Source organism: Camelus ferus, chromosome 16, assembly GCF_009834535.1.
Source record: "Camelus ferus isolate YT-003-E chromosome 16, BCGSAC_Cfer_1.0, whole genome shotgun sequence".
NCBI classification, from domain to species: domain Eukaryota; kingdom Metazoa; phylum Chordata; class Mammalia; order Artiodactyla; family Camelidae; genus Camelus; species Camelus ferus.
Window position 1 is genome coordinate 38141820 of NC_045711.1, and position 17005 is coordinate 38158824.

Here is a 17005-nt window from a genome sequence, read left to right on the forward strand (position 1 = left end):
CGGTGTAGTAGCGGGGGCGGCGGCCGGGGGCAGCGCGGCTCCTTCCCTTGTTGTGTGTGTCGCTGCCTCCTCGCCATCTTGTTGCAAAGCCTTTTCTTGTCGGCGGGACTCCCGGGGGCCGCCGGGCGGGAGGCATCAGAAGGGAGGAAGAGAGGGAGGGGAAGGAGGGAGGCAGTGCCGCCTTTTTTTTTTTTTGCATCAATTTTTTTTAATTTGCAAATTACATTTTGCAAATATTTGGGGAGACATTGATTTTTTTCTCCCCGTGCTCCCCCGTTCTTCCCTGCGGAGTGCGCTGCGCCGCCCAGCCCTGTCGCCCCCCGGAGGTGATCCCTCCCTCCTGCCTGCCCGCCAGCCTGACCTGTGCCCGGCTCGCGGGCCGCAGTCTCGGCCCCGGCGCGCCCCCGGCAGCTCTCGGCGCGATGAGCATAGAGACGCTACTGGAGGCGGCCCGCTTCCTGGAATGGCAAGCGCAGCAACAACAGAGAGCACGTGGTGAGAGGCCGGGCTGGGCCCCTGGGGCACCGGGGAAGGGGAGGCGAGCGACCCCAGTCCCCGAGCCCACGCGAAACCGCGGGCAAGCCCCCCTTCCGGGCGGCCCCCGAAGCTGGACAGTGCAAGGCTCCGCGTAGAGCCGCCGCCCGGGGAGGAGTGTTGTGAGCATTGAAATTAATTAATGAATTCATTAACATGCAGCGAAGGGACCCGTCTTCTGTGGGCGCCACCCCAACTGCCTGCCACCCCCTTGTACACCTTTCGTGGGGGGTTCCTTTCGCGTGGGCCAGCGGCTCCCTCAGTAGGGCTGAGAATGTGCGAGCCGGGGGGGGTGCGGTGAGGAATGGTACTGCGTGGAGCAGACAGACCCACGCGTGTGTGCACTGGAGATGTGTGATGCAAGCCTCGATGAGAGCGGATGAACGGTCGTGTACACGGGCGAGCGTCTAGTGCACACGAGTGGGCGTGTGTGTAACGGAGTAGGGGGTGGAATTACTCTACGCGGAGCAGCTCCCCGGCTTCCCTGGCCCTGTGGAGAGGGTGCGGGGGGGCGCTCCCGGCAGATCTACGCGCCGCTTGGAGCGGAGGCGGCCTTTGCAGAATGAAATGACATCGCGTGTCTTATGATCCTGGCCAGCCCCGCCTGACCCCGCCTCCCAGAGCTGGGCTGGGTCGCATCAGGGGTTTGGGTGAGAGCTGGGCTGATTGGGTATCTGTGAAATGGTTTGCACATCGCCAGGGGCAGCCCCTAGGCCCCCCTTTGCTGCGCCCCACTTTAGCCGGTGTGGAATGTGGCGTGTCTGCGCGTTCCAAACCCGCTCTCGGCTGGAATGTTGCGTGTGCCTGCGTTCCAAGCCAGTTGGTTACACCGGGTGGTGACGTGGACTGGCTCCGCCCCCGACCACGTGCACGGGGGACACTCCCGCTGGGGACTGCACGGCCCGGCCCCTCCCTGCTGCCTCGCGCTCGGCCGGGGGCGGGGCCTGGGCGGGGCTGGCTAGGGGCTTTGCGCTGGGTTGGGCCCTGGCTCTGGCCGCTGGGCATCTCACTGGGAGAGCGTCTGACCTGCGAGGGAGGAGCCGAGCTCACCTGTAGGTTGTCGCCCCTACCTCCTGTTTCTGATCCTCGGGCGAGGGAAACCCTCAGAATCGCCGAACGACTGGACATTTAGAGCTCACACACTCCCCTTGACCCCTTAAACGTTCTTACCAAGACCTCCTGGCAGCACTCCTGGCCACAATGTGGCATGAGCCAGGCTGAGAAAGGGCAAACTTTGGCGTTCCCTTGACAGGGAGAGACGGAGCCTTCAGATGCCCCCTGTCCCCATGCGCTCTTATTGGTGGCCCCCAGCTTAAGGATGCTGCAGAAATAGGGGCTGGCAGAGGACCTCTGTTTTCCAGATTGCTGTGAGGGTCGCAGCCCTGGATTGGCCTGTGTGCAGTATCCGGGGACTGCTGTCCCTTCCAACCCTCCCCCAGCCCTTCGGCTGGGTCGGTTGTGGTGGAGAGAGCGCTTCGCTCTCCTTTCCTTTCTCTCTGCCTATTGTTGCTTCAATGATGAGTCATGCAGGAGGTAGTAGTGTGTGTTGTGTGTGTGTGCGCGCGCGCGCGCCTGCAGCGTGTGCGGCCGCCGCGGCGGGCGGGGAGAGCGGCGGTAGACCAAGGGCGGGGAGCGGTGGGTCGCCGGCCTAGTCAGGTCGACCGGCCTCTCAAGGTCAAGAGTCACTCGAGATTTGTGAGACCGAGAGTGTTTGGGTTTTCGGAACGGATGGGCCAGGACATCAGTCCACGCGCCCCTCCTGTCTTCCGGGTCCAGAGTAGGGTCAGGTGGTGGACAGTGCAGGTGATGCCGGAGAATGTCCTGTGTGCGGGACCAGCGGCACGGGAGGAGCGTGCACAAGATTTGGAGAGACAGAGTCACCGTTGCCACCATCAACACAATGCAATTCAGGAGTGCCTATTGTGTCCCCACCGGGTACTGCCCACCGTGCTGCAGGCAACTGGATTGACCTGCTGTTGCTCCAAAGAACACTCACTTCACCTTCACTTTAGCCAGGGGCTGGCTGACCATATTGGGGGAGGGGAGAAGACCCTCACTGTCATGTCCTCCACCTTTTCTGAAGTAAGTCATCCAGAGCGGACTGTAAAACCACAGGGATGACATATGCACCCTTGCAAGGAACCTGGGAATGGCTTTCCCCTAAGAAGTTGCAGACCCCTGCCCCTCCCCCAGCTGGTGAAAACTGGGGACAGGGAGCTGAGTTGAGGCTTCTTCTTGATGGGGCAAGGGGTCTTAGGGGATGGATGGATGCATGCATGCTGGAAAGCTAGTCTACCCCAGAAACTGAGGTACAGACAGCTAGACCTAGCAAATTCACCTTTTTCTTCTTCTGGAGGTTCTGTCCTCTAACTTGGGGTGGAAAGAATGAGAAAGAAGGGGGTGCTGGTGAGCCTGCTGACCAGGACCACTTGCTTGGAGTATGTACCTGATGAGCAACTCTGAAAAGGGATCCTCTTATCCCGGCCCCAATTCAACTTCAGCCTCAAGCAATGGTTTCCTGACCTAAACCAAACAGTTTGCTCATCTGATGAACCCAGTGAGGTGTGTGTGTGTGTGTAGGTGTGTGTGTGTGTGTGTGTGTGTGTGTGTGTGTGTGTGTGTGTGTGTGTGTGTGTGTGTAGAGAGGAAAGGCCAAGGCCATCTGGTGGCCTGCTGGAGGGCCTGGTCATTCCAGCAATCATGGAGGTGGCTGAATGGGACCCTCTTCTACCTGAGCTAGTTGCACCTTGGGCCTGCCTCATGCACCAAACTCCGTTAGCTTGTAGAAGGGGAGAACTCCCCTCAACACTGGAGGCCTCCTGGTGTGGACTCTTCCCACCCAGCCCTGTGCCTGCTAAGCCCCTGAGCCGTGGTGGCTTGGGGTGGCTGAAGGAAGCTCAATGCCCATACTCTCCATTGTGGGCTGGAGCCTTGGCCCCTGGATCACCCAGAAGGGTCCTGCTAAGTTCTCTGGAGGCAGCCTCTAGGCAGAGCCCAGGGAAGGTGCCATAGTATGGGAGTGAGGAGGGGTGCACCCAAGGGTGCAGCAGAGCATTAAAGAACCTAAACCCATATTGCTAAAACCGTCTGCTCCCCCTACGTTGTTTCCCCCTCCCAAGTCCCCAGCACAGGGAGAGGGTCGATGCTGGGTGGGGAAAAAGTCAGAGCAGGCCAGGAGCAGGCAGCTTTGGTAGGCTGGATCTGGCCTGGGGCGCCCCCTCTTCACCACCAGTTAAGCTTTTTCATGCTGACCCAGGTGTGACAGAGCTTACACCTGGGTCGTTCCCTGCATCTGTGAGGTGTACCTGCCAGGCTCTGGGAGAGAGAGGGTGGTGAGGAGGAGACTGCCATCTCCTGGGTGAGCTTTAGAGTTGCCTTAAAATATGGGGAATACGAGGAGGTTTGCCTTCATTTTGGGTTCCCAGGGCACCTGGCCTTGGGCCCTGTCTGTCCCCCCTCCTTATGGGAGAGTGGAACACTTGCCCCAAGGCCAATGAAATTTCAGGTCCTGGCTCAAAGGAATTGGGGTGGGGCTGTTTTGGGCCCCGAGCTCCAGTACCCTGTCTTGGGGATTGGTAGGGGGAGGTGGGGAGCAGACTGGGGATGTCCCAGGCTGGGCCTGAGAAGGGCTCCTTGACTGGAATTCAGCAGGCTTCTTTCCCAGTGTGGTCTGTCGGAAGCAGGAGCACAGAGAGCTGGTTTTCTCTGGCGCTGTTCAGCCCAGTGTTGCCGGCTCATAGGAGGAGCAGGCCTGCACCGGCCCGGCAGCTTCCCTTCCCGGGCAGGGGAGACGCGCGGAAGAGGCCATGCTGACTCCAGCCCCTGAACGCTGGCTGCTGGGAAACCACTGAGTGCTTCCCCTCTCAGAGCACTTCCCCTGCTTCCTCCTTCGCCTCTTCTTCTCTGTGGGAGGGAGGGGCCCTGAGCAGGCCTAGCTCACACTCAAGTTGTTGATTGGCCAGAAGGCCCTGAGGTCTCATGTTTTCTGGGGCCCCTGAGCCCACAGACTTGTAGGGGTTAGTGCCCTCCTCCCTAAGGGGCACTTAGCCAGCCTCGCCCCCAGCCCCACCCCTTGCGGTGGTGTGTTTGGGGCGGGTCCATCCCGTGCTGTCAGCTCTGTTAGTCAGCTGAGTGGTGAATCCGGGGCTGGAGGGAGGGCTGGTTGACCAGCCTGCTCCCTGGCTCCCTGGCCTGGGGGCTGCAGCCGCTCCCCAGGGCCCCGGCCCAGGCCTGTAGCCAGGGAACTGGAATGGTGGGGTGAGGACAGGCAGGGTGGGGATGGAGAGGGGCCTCTGAATCAGGAGGAGCCTCTCCCCTTGCCCTGTTCTCAGCCTGCTGCTGAGCAAGCCTCCCCTCCTGCAGGGATCAGCAGAGATGCTGAAACCCACACGTGCAAGTTTGCCCGAGATTGGAGCTCATTGCCCTGTTCAACCCCTATTAAAAAGCCCGGCTCTCCTTTCTGCCTGCCGCTTCCCTTTCTAGTGTTTGCTGCTGATAGTGGGGAATGCATTGTAGCACAACAAAGGGCAGAGGACAGGTGCATTTTGGGTATGGTCCCTGAGGAAACCAGACTGGTACCTAGCCTGAGAGAACCAAGTCCTGGGCCTACTTTCCTCATGTGTGAGCGAAAGGTGATGTCCCTGCCCTGCCTGTGGCGTGGGGCTCTTGAGTGATCCAGGTGTAGGGGTGTGTGTGTGTGTGTGTATACGTGTACATATGTATAGATACCTAGTGAGCATGTGTTAGCACAGCAAGTACCAGGCATCTGCCAGGTGTCAGGAGACCTGGCTGGGTCTAGCCCCAGTTTTACCTGTGACTCACAGCATGACCCTCAACAAATCATTTTGCTTCTCTGAGCTAATTAATCTCGTCTGTGAAATGAAGGAACTGCCTGCCCTCTAGAAGGTACTGCCCCAGAACTATGATTTCTCCACTCCCTCCATTCTGATAAGGTGGCCTGTGAGGTCATTTGTGGACTGACCTCTCCTCTTCTATCTCCCCCTCCCCTCATCCTTGTTGCCCTTGCTCATCACCTGCTTAACCCTTCCACCTTCAGGCTGCCAGGCCTCCGGTGCCCTCGCTCACAGCTTCTGCTCTGCCTTTGCACAGCACCTCTCCTCCCCAAGCCCGGGTTGTTATCCCTGCTACTTGTTATAAGAGTGTGAGCTCCCCAGCGACAAGGACCAGGAGTCTGTTTTATTTGTTCCTTGCTGTGTCCCCAGCACTTAGCCCAGTGCCTGGCTGGGTGTGGATGGGCATTTGTGTCCCAGGCTGGGCAGGGGTGGCCCAGGCTGGGTGGGGGTGTCACTGGGCACCTGGGCCTGGGATAGGGTCAGAGGATGGGTTACAACTGGAGGACAGGTGAACCTGGGGCCCAGTACTGCCGGCCCTGCTGAAACACCCCTTGTGTTCTCTGCGTAGAGGAACAGGAGCGTCTTCGGCTGGAGCGGGAGCGGGAGCAGGAGCAGAAGAAGGCCAGCAGTCTGGCCAGGCTGGCCCATGCCCTGCCTGTGGAGGAACCCCGCACTGAGGCGCCACCCTTGCCTCTGTCGCCGCCAGCACCTCCGCCAGCACCCCCACCCCCACTTGCCACCCCTACCCCACTGACTGTCATTCCTATTCCAGTAGTGACCAACTCCCCTCAGCCTCTGCCCCCACCGCCACCACTGCCCCCCACAGCTCAACCTCTGCCCCTGGCACCTCGCCAGCCGGCCCTGGTTAGCACCCCTGGACTCAGCATTAAGGAGTCTGCCCCACTTCCTACCAGACCACAGGTGCCCACTCCTGCTCCCCTACTGCCAGACTCCAAGACCACCGTTCCGCCCACTGGCAGCCCCAAGCCTTTGCAGCCCCTCCCCACACCCATCCTGACCATAGCACCACATCCTGGAGTCCAGCCCCAGCTGACCCCCCAGCAGCCACCCCCACCCACTCTTGGGACCCTGAAGTTGGCACCAGCTGAAGAAGTCAAATCCAACGAACAGAAGAAGAGGCCTGGGGGGTGAGTGAGGTGTGGCAGAGTCGGGGCTGGTGGGATGAGGAGACCTGCCCACCCCCTGGACTGTGTGTGCAAGAGAAAGTACCCTCCCACACTAGCCTGCGAGACCCAGCAGTGCCCTACCACCCCAACCTAGAAGCGCTCTCCTGTATTTGGATATATTCTCACTGTGCTTTGCCCATCCATCCCCACCCTGGGGAGTGGGGAATGGCCACTGCCCTCTGTTCTCAGGATTCAGTGTTCTTTGACCCCCTCCAAGGTTGGGGCTGATGGCATTTCAAGCCCTTTGGACAGGGTATTGGACTATAGGCCTCTTGGGTGAGGGCAGGAGTCAACTGGCTGTTTCTCAGAATCCAAGGAGCCCTTTCCAGGTGCACGGGTGGGATGGAGGTAAAGGGTTTGTGAATTTGTAGTCTACATGTGCCCTCCAGGGGCTGTACACACCATGACACAGGGCAAACAGCTCCCACTGCTGCTTTCCTAGAAGAATGTCAGAGACAAAAAGCTTGTGGCATTTCAGGAGTGGGGAGCAGGGAGTGGGAAGACTGCCTAATTGGATCCTCCTCTCTGAGTCTCCTGTCTGGGTTTCAGGATCGGAACCAGAGAAGTCCACAACAAACTGGAGAAGAACAGGTGTGTGTGCCTGCCCGCCCTGCCAGCTACCGGGAAGGTCCCAATCGTGGTCCCCAAACTCTCCTTGGCCTTTCCCTCCCGCCTCTAACCCCCTGGCGCCGGCTGACCGGCGCTGCTCCCTCTCGCAGGAGGGCCCATCTGAAGGAATGCTTTGAAACCCTGAAGCGCAACATCCCTAACGTCGACGACAAGAAGACGTCGAATCTGAGCGTGTTGCGGACGGCGCTGCGGTACATCCAGGTATGGGGGAGGGAAGCACTGCCTAGAGGAGGGCGGGCCAAGGCCTCCGCGCCAGCTTCCGCCCCGCCCGCCCGCCTCCCCCCCGCGGCCCCGCCCTCGCTCCCTCGCCGGCTCCCCCGCCCGCCTCCACGCGGGCGCCGAGCACATGGCTGGGATGACGTCAGCGGGGCTCCCCGCCCGGGAGGGGCGGAGTGCCGGCGCGCGTGCGCGCGGGGGAACGCGGCGCTGGCGCTCAGCACCCCTCCCCCGCCGGGCCGCCCCGCGGAACCCTGCCATCTGCACGGCCTCCCAGCTCTGTGTCAGCCCAGTCCTGGGCCCCGCCATACCTCCTGCCGCGCGTTAATGCGGGTGGGAAGGGCGTGGATCGGCCGGCGTCTCCCTCCCCCCGCCGCGTTTGCCTGGGCAGGAGCCCGATTCGGCCTGAGTCTCACTTGTGAGGGGGCTGGGCGTGGTTCCTTCTTCCCGGTCGCGCCCTTGAACTCCCCCCCACCCCCGCTTTTAGCCCAGATTCAGTGAGCGCACGGAGGTGCGACCACCCGAGTTTGGGAGTTAAGCCTGGGGACGGGGAAACGCGGCGGTCTGACTGGATAGACAGCCCCAGGGTCACCGAAGCTAAAATACTACGTTCTTCCGTCAGGGTTTAAAAGAAGCCCTTTTTTAAGGGGACTTCAGGCCTTGTGTCCCCTCCCTTTCGGCTATGGCTCTTCTGCAGTACGAGGAGGGGGGGCGCCCACCAGATAAGGCCGTTGCCATGACGGCCCGAGTTTCGGTTTCCTTGGAAACCGGGCGAGGGTTCCGCGTGCGGGAAGGCAGGCAGGCTGTGGGGGTGGGGCGGACGGCCACGGTCGGCTGCAGCGGAGATGGAGTCCGACGGAGCCGTTGGGGAGTGGGAGGGACTTGGGGCTCACGGCCTGCGCGGGGCAAGGGCGGGGCAGCCGCGGAGTCTCCCATTCGGCGCTCTTGGGAAGCTCGGGGGTGGGTGGCGTCACGGCCCTGATGGGAGAGGGTGTCCCGCGGGGGCTGGCTGGGCTAGGAGCTAGCGGCGGGCGCTACCCCTCCCCGGCCTCTGCTGCGGGGTCACAGCCCTGAGGTAACCCGAGCCTGACTTGTGAGGGTGGAGGCGCTAACTCGCGACTGCTCCCAGCCGGCGGCTTCCCCCCCCGCCTCCCGCGAACGCGCGCCCTTCCGCCCGCCCTCTGGCTGAGGGGGAGGGGCTGGCGCGCCTTCAGGCTGTTTCCCGGCACAGGAGGGGCGTGGCCGGGCCCGCGGATTGGCGGAGCCGGGCGGGGGGCGGCACTCCTGCGTGCGCGGAGGGAGGGTGCGGCCGGCGGAGAGTGACGCAGCAAAGCCGGGTCCGCGTGGGTGCGCGCGTGCTCCTGGAGGGGCGGGGCCTCGATGGCGGCCGAATGGCCTGGAGAGGAGGAGGGGGGAGGCTGGTCGTGGGTTTCCGAGGGTCCTGGGGAGGCTTATTTCTCAGATGTTTTTTCAGAACTTGGGCTTTGGTCTAAGTTGTTGGTCGGTCAGTCATAGGAAGTCTTATGGCCTGGGAGTAATACCTGTTCAAATGCTGTGACATTTTCTTTGAGTATCAATTTCCTCTTCTGTACCCGCCATGATGCTAAGTGGGAAAAAGTAATAGTAGTTTCGTCATAAAGATGTGTGGAGTTTTGGACCTCTACAAATATTAACAATAACAATTATTGAGAAGTAGGAAGGATGGAATGGCACGTTCCTCCCAATAGACACATACCTAGGGCAAGAAGGCTTGTGTGCCGTGTGGATTTGAAAGTAAATTAGGGAAAGAGACCCAGTAGAACCAGCAGACTCGGGATATGGGCCTGGGCTGAGTGGGAGGCAGGATGGAACCAGGTAGCCCACAAGAGATACTTGTGGGCTGGGGCTGGCAATGGAAGCATAAATGGTAGAAAACAAGGCTCTCGCTAAATCCTCAACTTCTCTCATTCATTTATTCGTTCAGGTACTTTTGGACATCCCTGTGTCTGGGAGGATAAAGCAGGGAGCAAAGGAAAATGTGGTCTCTGTCTTTAGGTTTGGTCTTGCAGCGGGTTATAAAACATCCAAACAGAAGACTCTGCCACGAGGGTGTAACAGGGACAGGGGTCACAAGATCTTTTCTGGGGAGTTAGGGAAGTTGCAGCTGAGGTAGGGGATTTGAGCTGGGACCTGAAGGTCAGGATGACAGAAACAAGTGGAGGGCAGAGAGCCCAGCGCATGCCAGAGTTTTCTCTAGCAGGAGGGAGCAGGATGTTTTCAGAAGTTGAAGATGGTCAGGAGGGTAGGTGTGCAGATGTAGGGACATCAGGGCACTAGATGGGAACTGGAAAGGAGTACCATCTAGGGTGTGGAGACTGAGGACTTTGGTTGTGTGCTGAGGCAGGAAGCTGTGGGAAGGCTGCAGCCCCCAGCCAGACCCACAGTGGCTTGGAGATGGTAAAGGATTTGATGAAAGGCTCAGTGAAGTGGACAGACACAGGAAGAGGAGGAGGCAGGTACAAAACCACATATCCAGGTAGTTTTAGAAAGGAAATGGGTTTAAAATGAAGCAACGGGAGCAAAGTTAGACCCTGTGAAAACTTACCAGGGGGCCCTAGGCCTGTGGAGATCTGGACTAGGTGAGAAGTGGAGGTATTGACCCCCAATGTCCTTTCTCTCTGAGTGAGAAGTCTATTTCCCTGCCAGCAGGTCGAGTTCAGGACAGGCGCTTCCAGCCCCTAGCAGCCAGGGAGTAAGGGCTGACTCACCAGGCCCCATCACTGATGTGGCCCCGTCTGAAGTCATGTCTAGCACAGTGCGTGGGCTGGGACTGGCAATAAGTATAAAAAGTGTGACCCTGGCAGGTTTCAGGTCAGTACAAGAGTGCGGCCATGTCTGGGTTATGGTTTGAAGCATTTCTTTGACTGGTGAGGTCAGGAGTGCAGGGAATTTGGGGCTGCAGGAGGGAGTGGGGGCAGTTAGGCCTAGTTGGCGTATGGATGTTGTGCCCAGGAGGGCAGGTGAAGAGTCAGTAAAGGCTGCTGCAAAACTGCCCCTAGGAAATGGGATCAGGGGAGACTCAAGTCTAATGAGCGACTGTGATTCTTCTGTGATGAAGGAAAGAGACAGGGTAGAGGTAGGGATGGGTACCTTTGGATCCTCACAGATCCTTCCCATGGGGCCGAGTAAGACATCATGCATGGCTCTGTCCTGGCCACTGGTTGGGTTAGGGGATGTAAGCTAACCATAGAACAATCTTTGCTTTCACTCACAGGGTTGGACAGGGACAGTGTTGAGATGGAAAGATAAAACGTGAACTGTTTTTTGTTTTAGGGAGGGTTGTATGAGACAGTGTCTAAATGCTACCTGGCAGTCTCATTAGCAGCTCGGGTGTGATGCTGGTGTCCAGAGGGCTTGAGGGCAGGAAGGTAAACTGGGAGGACGTGGGATGGGGATGGATTGTGGAAGGGGCCCAAGTGTGGTCCTGGGACAGGAGCAGCTAAGATGTGGAGGGGTGACAGGGGTATGTGTGTGAGCCAGAGGGTTCTACCTACACCTGGCCATGACTGGCAAGCCTTGGGAGCTAGAAGCTCAGGAGCAGGTCAGGTAAGAGACTTGGGGCAGCGGGACAGAATTTTTCATGTTGTCTCGTGGACCCGCAGTCATGACGTGCCTGGCTTGAGGAGAAGCCGGCAACAGGGAGGCCTGCCAAATTTAAGATAAGTTGATTTAATAAAGTGTCAGGGTCAGGAGGTCACAAAGGACAGGAGAGACTTTCATTGTGGAACGGAGCTGAGAAATAGGACATGAGCTGGCTTTTTGGAGCTGCTAATAACCCTTGTGTGAAGGGAAACTGGAGGCCCTTCTGATGGGAGCATCGTCACAGGTCTGGGCAGGGGGGCTTCCAGCACCTGCTGAACCAGGGTTGACCTAGGAGGCGCTGGATTACCTGTGACCCTGGAGGAGTTGAGAGGGGAGATGGCCTCCCAGATGAGGGCCCTCTCTCCCAGTGTTCCTAGTGACGTGGGTAGCCTCAGTGTCATGGGGGAGGAGCCACTTGAAACCTTTGGGAAAGGATAGAGCCTCTCCGGGGTGCTCAGTTGGAGGCAGTGGTGCTATCCACCCTGGAGTCGTTTCTCATTGACTGGTGCAGTTCAGGTCCAGGTGTGGGAGGAGGGGCACATTCCAGGGCTTGGAGCGGTCTGGAGAGGCCCACAGGTGGGCACCAGCGGGGGAGCAGCCCAGGAGGTTGGAGAGAGGTATGCAGCCAGAGACAAGATGAACAAGGTCAAGGAGATGAGATGGTGGGTTGCAAAGTCTGGTGGATCATCCTCCAAGAACATTAAAGTTAAGGAGACTAGTGAATGAGGAAGGAGAGAGAAGGGCAGGATCAGGATTGTTCTGGGTTCTTTAGGGACTGGGTTCCAAGATGGGCGGCTTGTGGCATCAGTGAGCGATGGGATGGTGTGAATGGCGTTGGAGCCTTGGGCACCACTTGAGAAATCTATTACCCTTTCTGCCATTCTCTGCAGAATGGAGGGAGATGCTGCCAGGAGGGTGGGTGTGGCAAGAGGTGGCGAAGCCCCTCAGGACAGAGATGATGTGGGGATGGGGAGGGCCTGGCCTGGATCTGTGCCTGCCTGAGAGCACGTGGTCCCTGGGCTGCTGGGCCTCCAGAGGCAAAGCCATGGACCAGGAGGCAGGTGTGGTCTCCAGCAGCCCCCATCAGCCTGGGCCCCGGTCACTGCAGACATGCCGCTGAGGACCTGGAGGTGAGGGTGGCTAGGGGAGATATTTGCAGTGCCATGGGCCCCGTGGCTGCTGCTCAGGATGTCCTCCTGTTACATCCCTGTTCTCCAGTCCCTGAAGAGGAAGGAGAAGGAATACGAGCATGAGATGGAGCGGCTGGCGCGGGAGAAGATTGCCACGCAGCAGCGGCTGGCAGAGCTCAAGCACGAGCTGAGCCAGTGGATGGACGTGCTGGAGATCGACCGTGTGCTCCGGCAGACAGGCCAACCCGAGGACGACCAGGCCTCCACCTCCACTGCCTCCGGTGAGCCCCGCCCACTGCCCGCCGCATGTCTCCCCTGCCTCTTAAATGCCAGCCTCCCTGGCGAGGCCTTTGCCTGCTAGAAAAGATGCCCATCCCACCCTGACCCTGGCCCCATAATGTCCCTAGACCTCCAGGGCTGTCAGCCCTTCTGACCTGTCCCTATCCCTGCAACCCCCACAGAGGGTGAGGACAACATAGACGAGGATATGGAGGAAGACCAGGCCGGCCTGGGCCCACCTAAGCTGAGCCATCGCCCCCACCCGGAGCTGCCAAAGCCACCGCCCAGCACCGCCCCCGCACCTCAGCCTCCCCACTCACACCCCCACTCCCAGCCTGTGGCCCTGTCTCCTGCCCACCTCCCTGGGCAGCAGCCGCCGCCACAGCAGAAGACACCTCTGCCGGCCCCTCCTCCCCAACCAGCTGCCCCTGCCCAGACGCTGGTGCCTGCTCCAGCCCATCTGGTGGCTGCAGCTGGGGGAGGCTCCACGGTCATCGCCCACACCGCCACCACCCACGCCTCAGTCATCCAGACTGTGAACCATGTTCTACAGGGGCCGGGTGGGAAGCACATCGCCCACATCGCCCCCTCGGCCCCCAGCCCTGCTGTGCAGCTGGCACCTGCCACACCCCCCATTGGCCACATCACAGTGCACCCTGCCACCCTCAACCATGTGGCCCACCTTGGCTCCCAGCTGCCCCTGTACCCTCAGCCTGTGGCGGTGAGCCAGCCTGTGGCGGTTAGCCACATCGCCCACACCCTCTCACACCAGCAAGTGAACGGCACAGCCGGGCTGGGGCCCCCAGCCACTGTCATGGCAAAGCCAGCCGTGGGGGCCCAGGTGGTGCACCACCCCCAGCTGGTGGGCCAGACAGTGCTTAACCCTGTGACCATGGTCACCATGCCCTCCTTCCCAGTCAGCACGCTCAAGCTGGCTTGAGGATGAGGCCACTCAGAAGCCCCCAGTGGGGGAAGGGAGGGAAACCTGTCCCCCACTCTCCCACCCACCAGCTCCACACATTCCAGTCAGGCCCAGGCCCGCCCCACCCGTACCCACCCCCAGGCCTCCTAGGGGAAGGGGGTGCAGAGACTCTGAGCCAGGGGAGGGAAGGGCCACCCCGGGGAGCTGGGCACAGGGCAGGGGGTTACCCCACGCACTAGGACTTGACAGAGTGATGAGAGACGCTCTGGTGAACGTGCTGCCCGTCCGGCCTGGTGCCAGCTCCTGTGCCGTTCCTGCTCCCGACCCGTCCCCAACCCAGTGCGATGTGGACACTGTTCCCCCACTTCCCCCTGCCCTGCCCGCCTTCCTGTGCTGCTGCTGCTATTGCTCTGTCTGGTGAGGTGGCTGAGCACCTGGGCCCTCCCCTCCCGAGCCTCAGCCTTCTCTTCCCAGGCCCTGGAGGGGAAAGAGGGAAAGCAAAACTGAAGCAACTTGGCCTGGAAAGCTGGGGACTGCAGGGGGTCCTGCTCTGAGTACAGGTGACAGATCTTAGGCTCCGGCTGATCTGGAGTCCCACAGACTCCAGACAGGTGGATGCCCTAGCCTGGGGCTCTCCAGCCTAGTTGCAGTCACCGTGACTCATTACAGTGAGCTAGTTAAGACAGTTCTCTACCAACAGAAGACTAAACCCAAGCCCTTGCCAAGCTTTCTGAGCCCCTCCAACCCTTGCCAATGGGTGTCTTATGTCCAGAGGGTGGCTGGGGGTAGGGGTGGGGAAGGAGGGGCTTGGCTGTCTCCCCCTCCCCCCCGACCTCGAGCTGGGTCTGGCCTGAGAGTAGAGTGCTCTGGACCCTGTCCCCACCCCTGGACTTGGCTCTTGGCTTCCAGAAGGTAGAGAGGAGGTCTGGCCTCTGCTCAGTGCCATGTACTCCCTGGAGGGATGAGTACACCTGGATGCCTCCTGCTGCCTGGAGGATGGACCAGTGTCTGGGCTGGGTTCCAGGAGCCTGAAGCCATGCTGTCAAGGTAATAAGTTAAAACCCAGGCTTGGCCAGGGGGACCTGTGGAGAGAGAGCAGGGCCGGGCCATGGAGGACTGCTGCTTCTGCCCCAGCTTCTCCCTCTGGCGTCCTCTTTCCCCTGAACATGCCCTCTTCTCCAGTGAGCTGTGCTGAGGGGGCCCTCCCTGGTAGGGACTGTCATCTGCCACAGCCTTCCTGTGAGGAAAGGTCCTTAGTTTGGCTCAGGGCAGGGCTGAGCTTGGGGTGGGGTGGAGTGAGGGGGCCTGTGTGTAGGGGACGCTGCTTTTCCTGCCTCTGTGTTGGCAGACTGCTTTGGCTTCTCTCTTTATGTGGGTATTTATTACAAGTGGCCTTGTGACAGACACACTCAGTTACACATGTGCACACTCGGCTCTGTACCTGGACACACACTCACCAATGGCCTTTGAGAGTGTGTGGCGTGGGGCGGGCGAGGGGAAGCCAGTGTTCCTAGGTGTGAGGTGTGCATGGACAGGCTGGGAGTGGGGAGTGTGGTGGGGGACCCTGAGGAGGCTGGCAAAGGTCTTGAATAGATGGAGCTGCCTGAGAACTCCCTCTCAGTTCCTTCCTAGTCCTGGAGATCTGCCTGGGGACCTTTTCTTCTCCCTTGTCTCCCAGGGTGGGGAAAGAGAAGGCCTGTGGACACCTTAGAGGTTTCTAGAAGGGGGCCCTGTACTGCCGCCCCACCCCCAGCTCCCACCTCACAAGCTTGCCGCCTTCCTGTGCCTGCAGCCACCCCCACCATCCTGTTTTGGGGGGAGCTGGTTTGGCTCCTCCAGGTGTGATTAAGTTGGAAAGAACAGAGGGAGACAGGCCGGCCTGGCCCCCAGGAACAGAAGCACTGGTGAGCCTGCCCTCCTCCCAGCTCCGCTCAGCTTGTGTCCTGAGGCCGTTCCAGAGTTGAAACTGTCCTATTAGCCAGTCGCCCCTCGGGCCTGCACAGATACCTCATCTGCCCGCCGCCCCTGCCCCTCCCCGCCCCCACTGCAGCAGTGGGGGCCCCGGAACCTAGTGCCGTATGACTATGTCCAGATTGGTGACAATGGGTGTTGTTGCTGTTGTTTCTGTTGTCGTTCGTGAACGCTGTGATGCTGTGTGCCTGAGAGGGCAGCCGCCGCCCAGCCCTTCCTTGGGCATCTCCCCTCTGAGAGCTGTCAGGACCAGTCTGTCCTCGCCCCGTGGGACCGCCTGCCCCTCCCCTCCCCAATCCCTCCAGCCTGGGGTGCGCACGTGTGCACACATACACACACACATCTTACCTCTCATGCGTGTTTTACTTTTTGATGTTCAGAGTGGCTCACTGGCTGGGAGTCCTTACCTCGGGGAGAGGGAGAGGTTGGTTCCTTGGGGGGCCAAAGAAGGGCAGGGAATTCCTGGAGGGGTTATGGGGGTCACCGTAACCCCTGCCCTCTCCAGGAACAGCTGCTTCTCCCCCAATTCCAGGGTCCCACCCCCATCCCCCAAAGAGGTGGCCCTTGTTTACAGTGAAGACTCGGTCACTGTGTCTCCGTTTCCAGAAATATAAATCGTAGCGACCCCAGACTGTAGAGATTTTTATGTGTTTGGATACATCTGCTGTGTGGGAAAAAACAAAAAAAAAAACTACAAAAACCCTAATTTTGTACATATTGTATTTTTACTATTGAACTGTATTCTAGTGGCTGTTCATGCTCCAGGATTTTAGGTATTGAGACATGAATACTATCCATGTAATAAGCACTTGCCTGGAATAAAATATAAAATTGAAATAAACCTGCACTGAAACCCAAGATGGAGCTGCCACCTGCAGCATCTGGGTCATTTTGTTGCAAAAGGAGGCAGAGACCTTTAGGGAAAGATCTCCACAAGAAACAGCAGGATGCTTTCCCTGTTGATGGGTGGGGGACATGGTCTGTGAGCAACTTCCATGCCGACTGATTTTAGAACAAAGATGAGGGACCTTCCAGTTTTGATCCAAACGCTCAATCCTCAAGCTCTGAGAACTGCAGTTCTGGTCTTCCTCATACTTTTGCAATACTTTATACTTCCTGAAACCATTTTTACAAACACTATCTTGTTTCATCTCTAACAGCTTGGTGAAGTAAATAGACCAAGAACTAGCAGATAAGGAAACAGGTTGGAGGTGGCTGAGTGACTTGTTAAGGTCACAGGACCAACCTAGGACCTTGTGGAGCTGCAGTCCGATCTCAGCTGGTACAGAGCTGTCCCCAAGCACGCGCCACCCTGCCCTGGGCCTGTTGAGTTGGGAATCCTGAACTCCAGATGGTTCAAAGGGGAAAGCTGGAGGATCTGTACACAGGAGGGCCAGGGGCTTCCTGAGAGCAGGTACACTTCTGGGGTTGTAGTTAGGACGGGTCATCTGGGGTGTCTGTAAGGCTGACCTTTTAGGGGAAGGAACAAGAAAAGGAAGAAGTTGGAGGTCAGGGGTCAAAGAGCCATGTTCTAAACTGCGCCTGGAAGACCTTTGTCCCTATGACATCTTTTCTCGCCAGTATAGGGGAAACCAGCTGTTTGGTAGGCTGGTAGGTGGGGAGGTCAGGGAGGCGTTATAACAGTGGGATGTGTTGTAGACC

General features: G+C 59.2%; 1 protein-coding gene across 1 annotated transcript; it reads left to right on the plus strand.

The window, feature by feature from the left end:
• MNT (MAX network transcriptional repressor) lies at positions 1 to 16201 on the plus strand. Its single transcript, XM_032457453.1, has 6 exons — positions 1 to 495; positions 5956 to 6535; positions 7124 to 7165; positions 7294 to 7405; positions 12260 to 12452; positions 12633 to 16201. The coding sequence occupies exons 1-6, from the start codon at positions 423 to 425 to the stop codon at positions 13388 to 13390; spliced, it is 1758 nt and encodes a 585-aa protein (XP_032313344.1). The 5' UTR covers positions 1 to 422; the 3' UTR covers positions 13391 to 16201.
• The last annotated feature ends 804 nt before the right edge of the window (positions 16202 to 17005 follow it).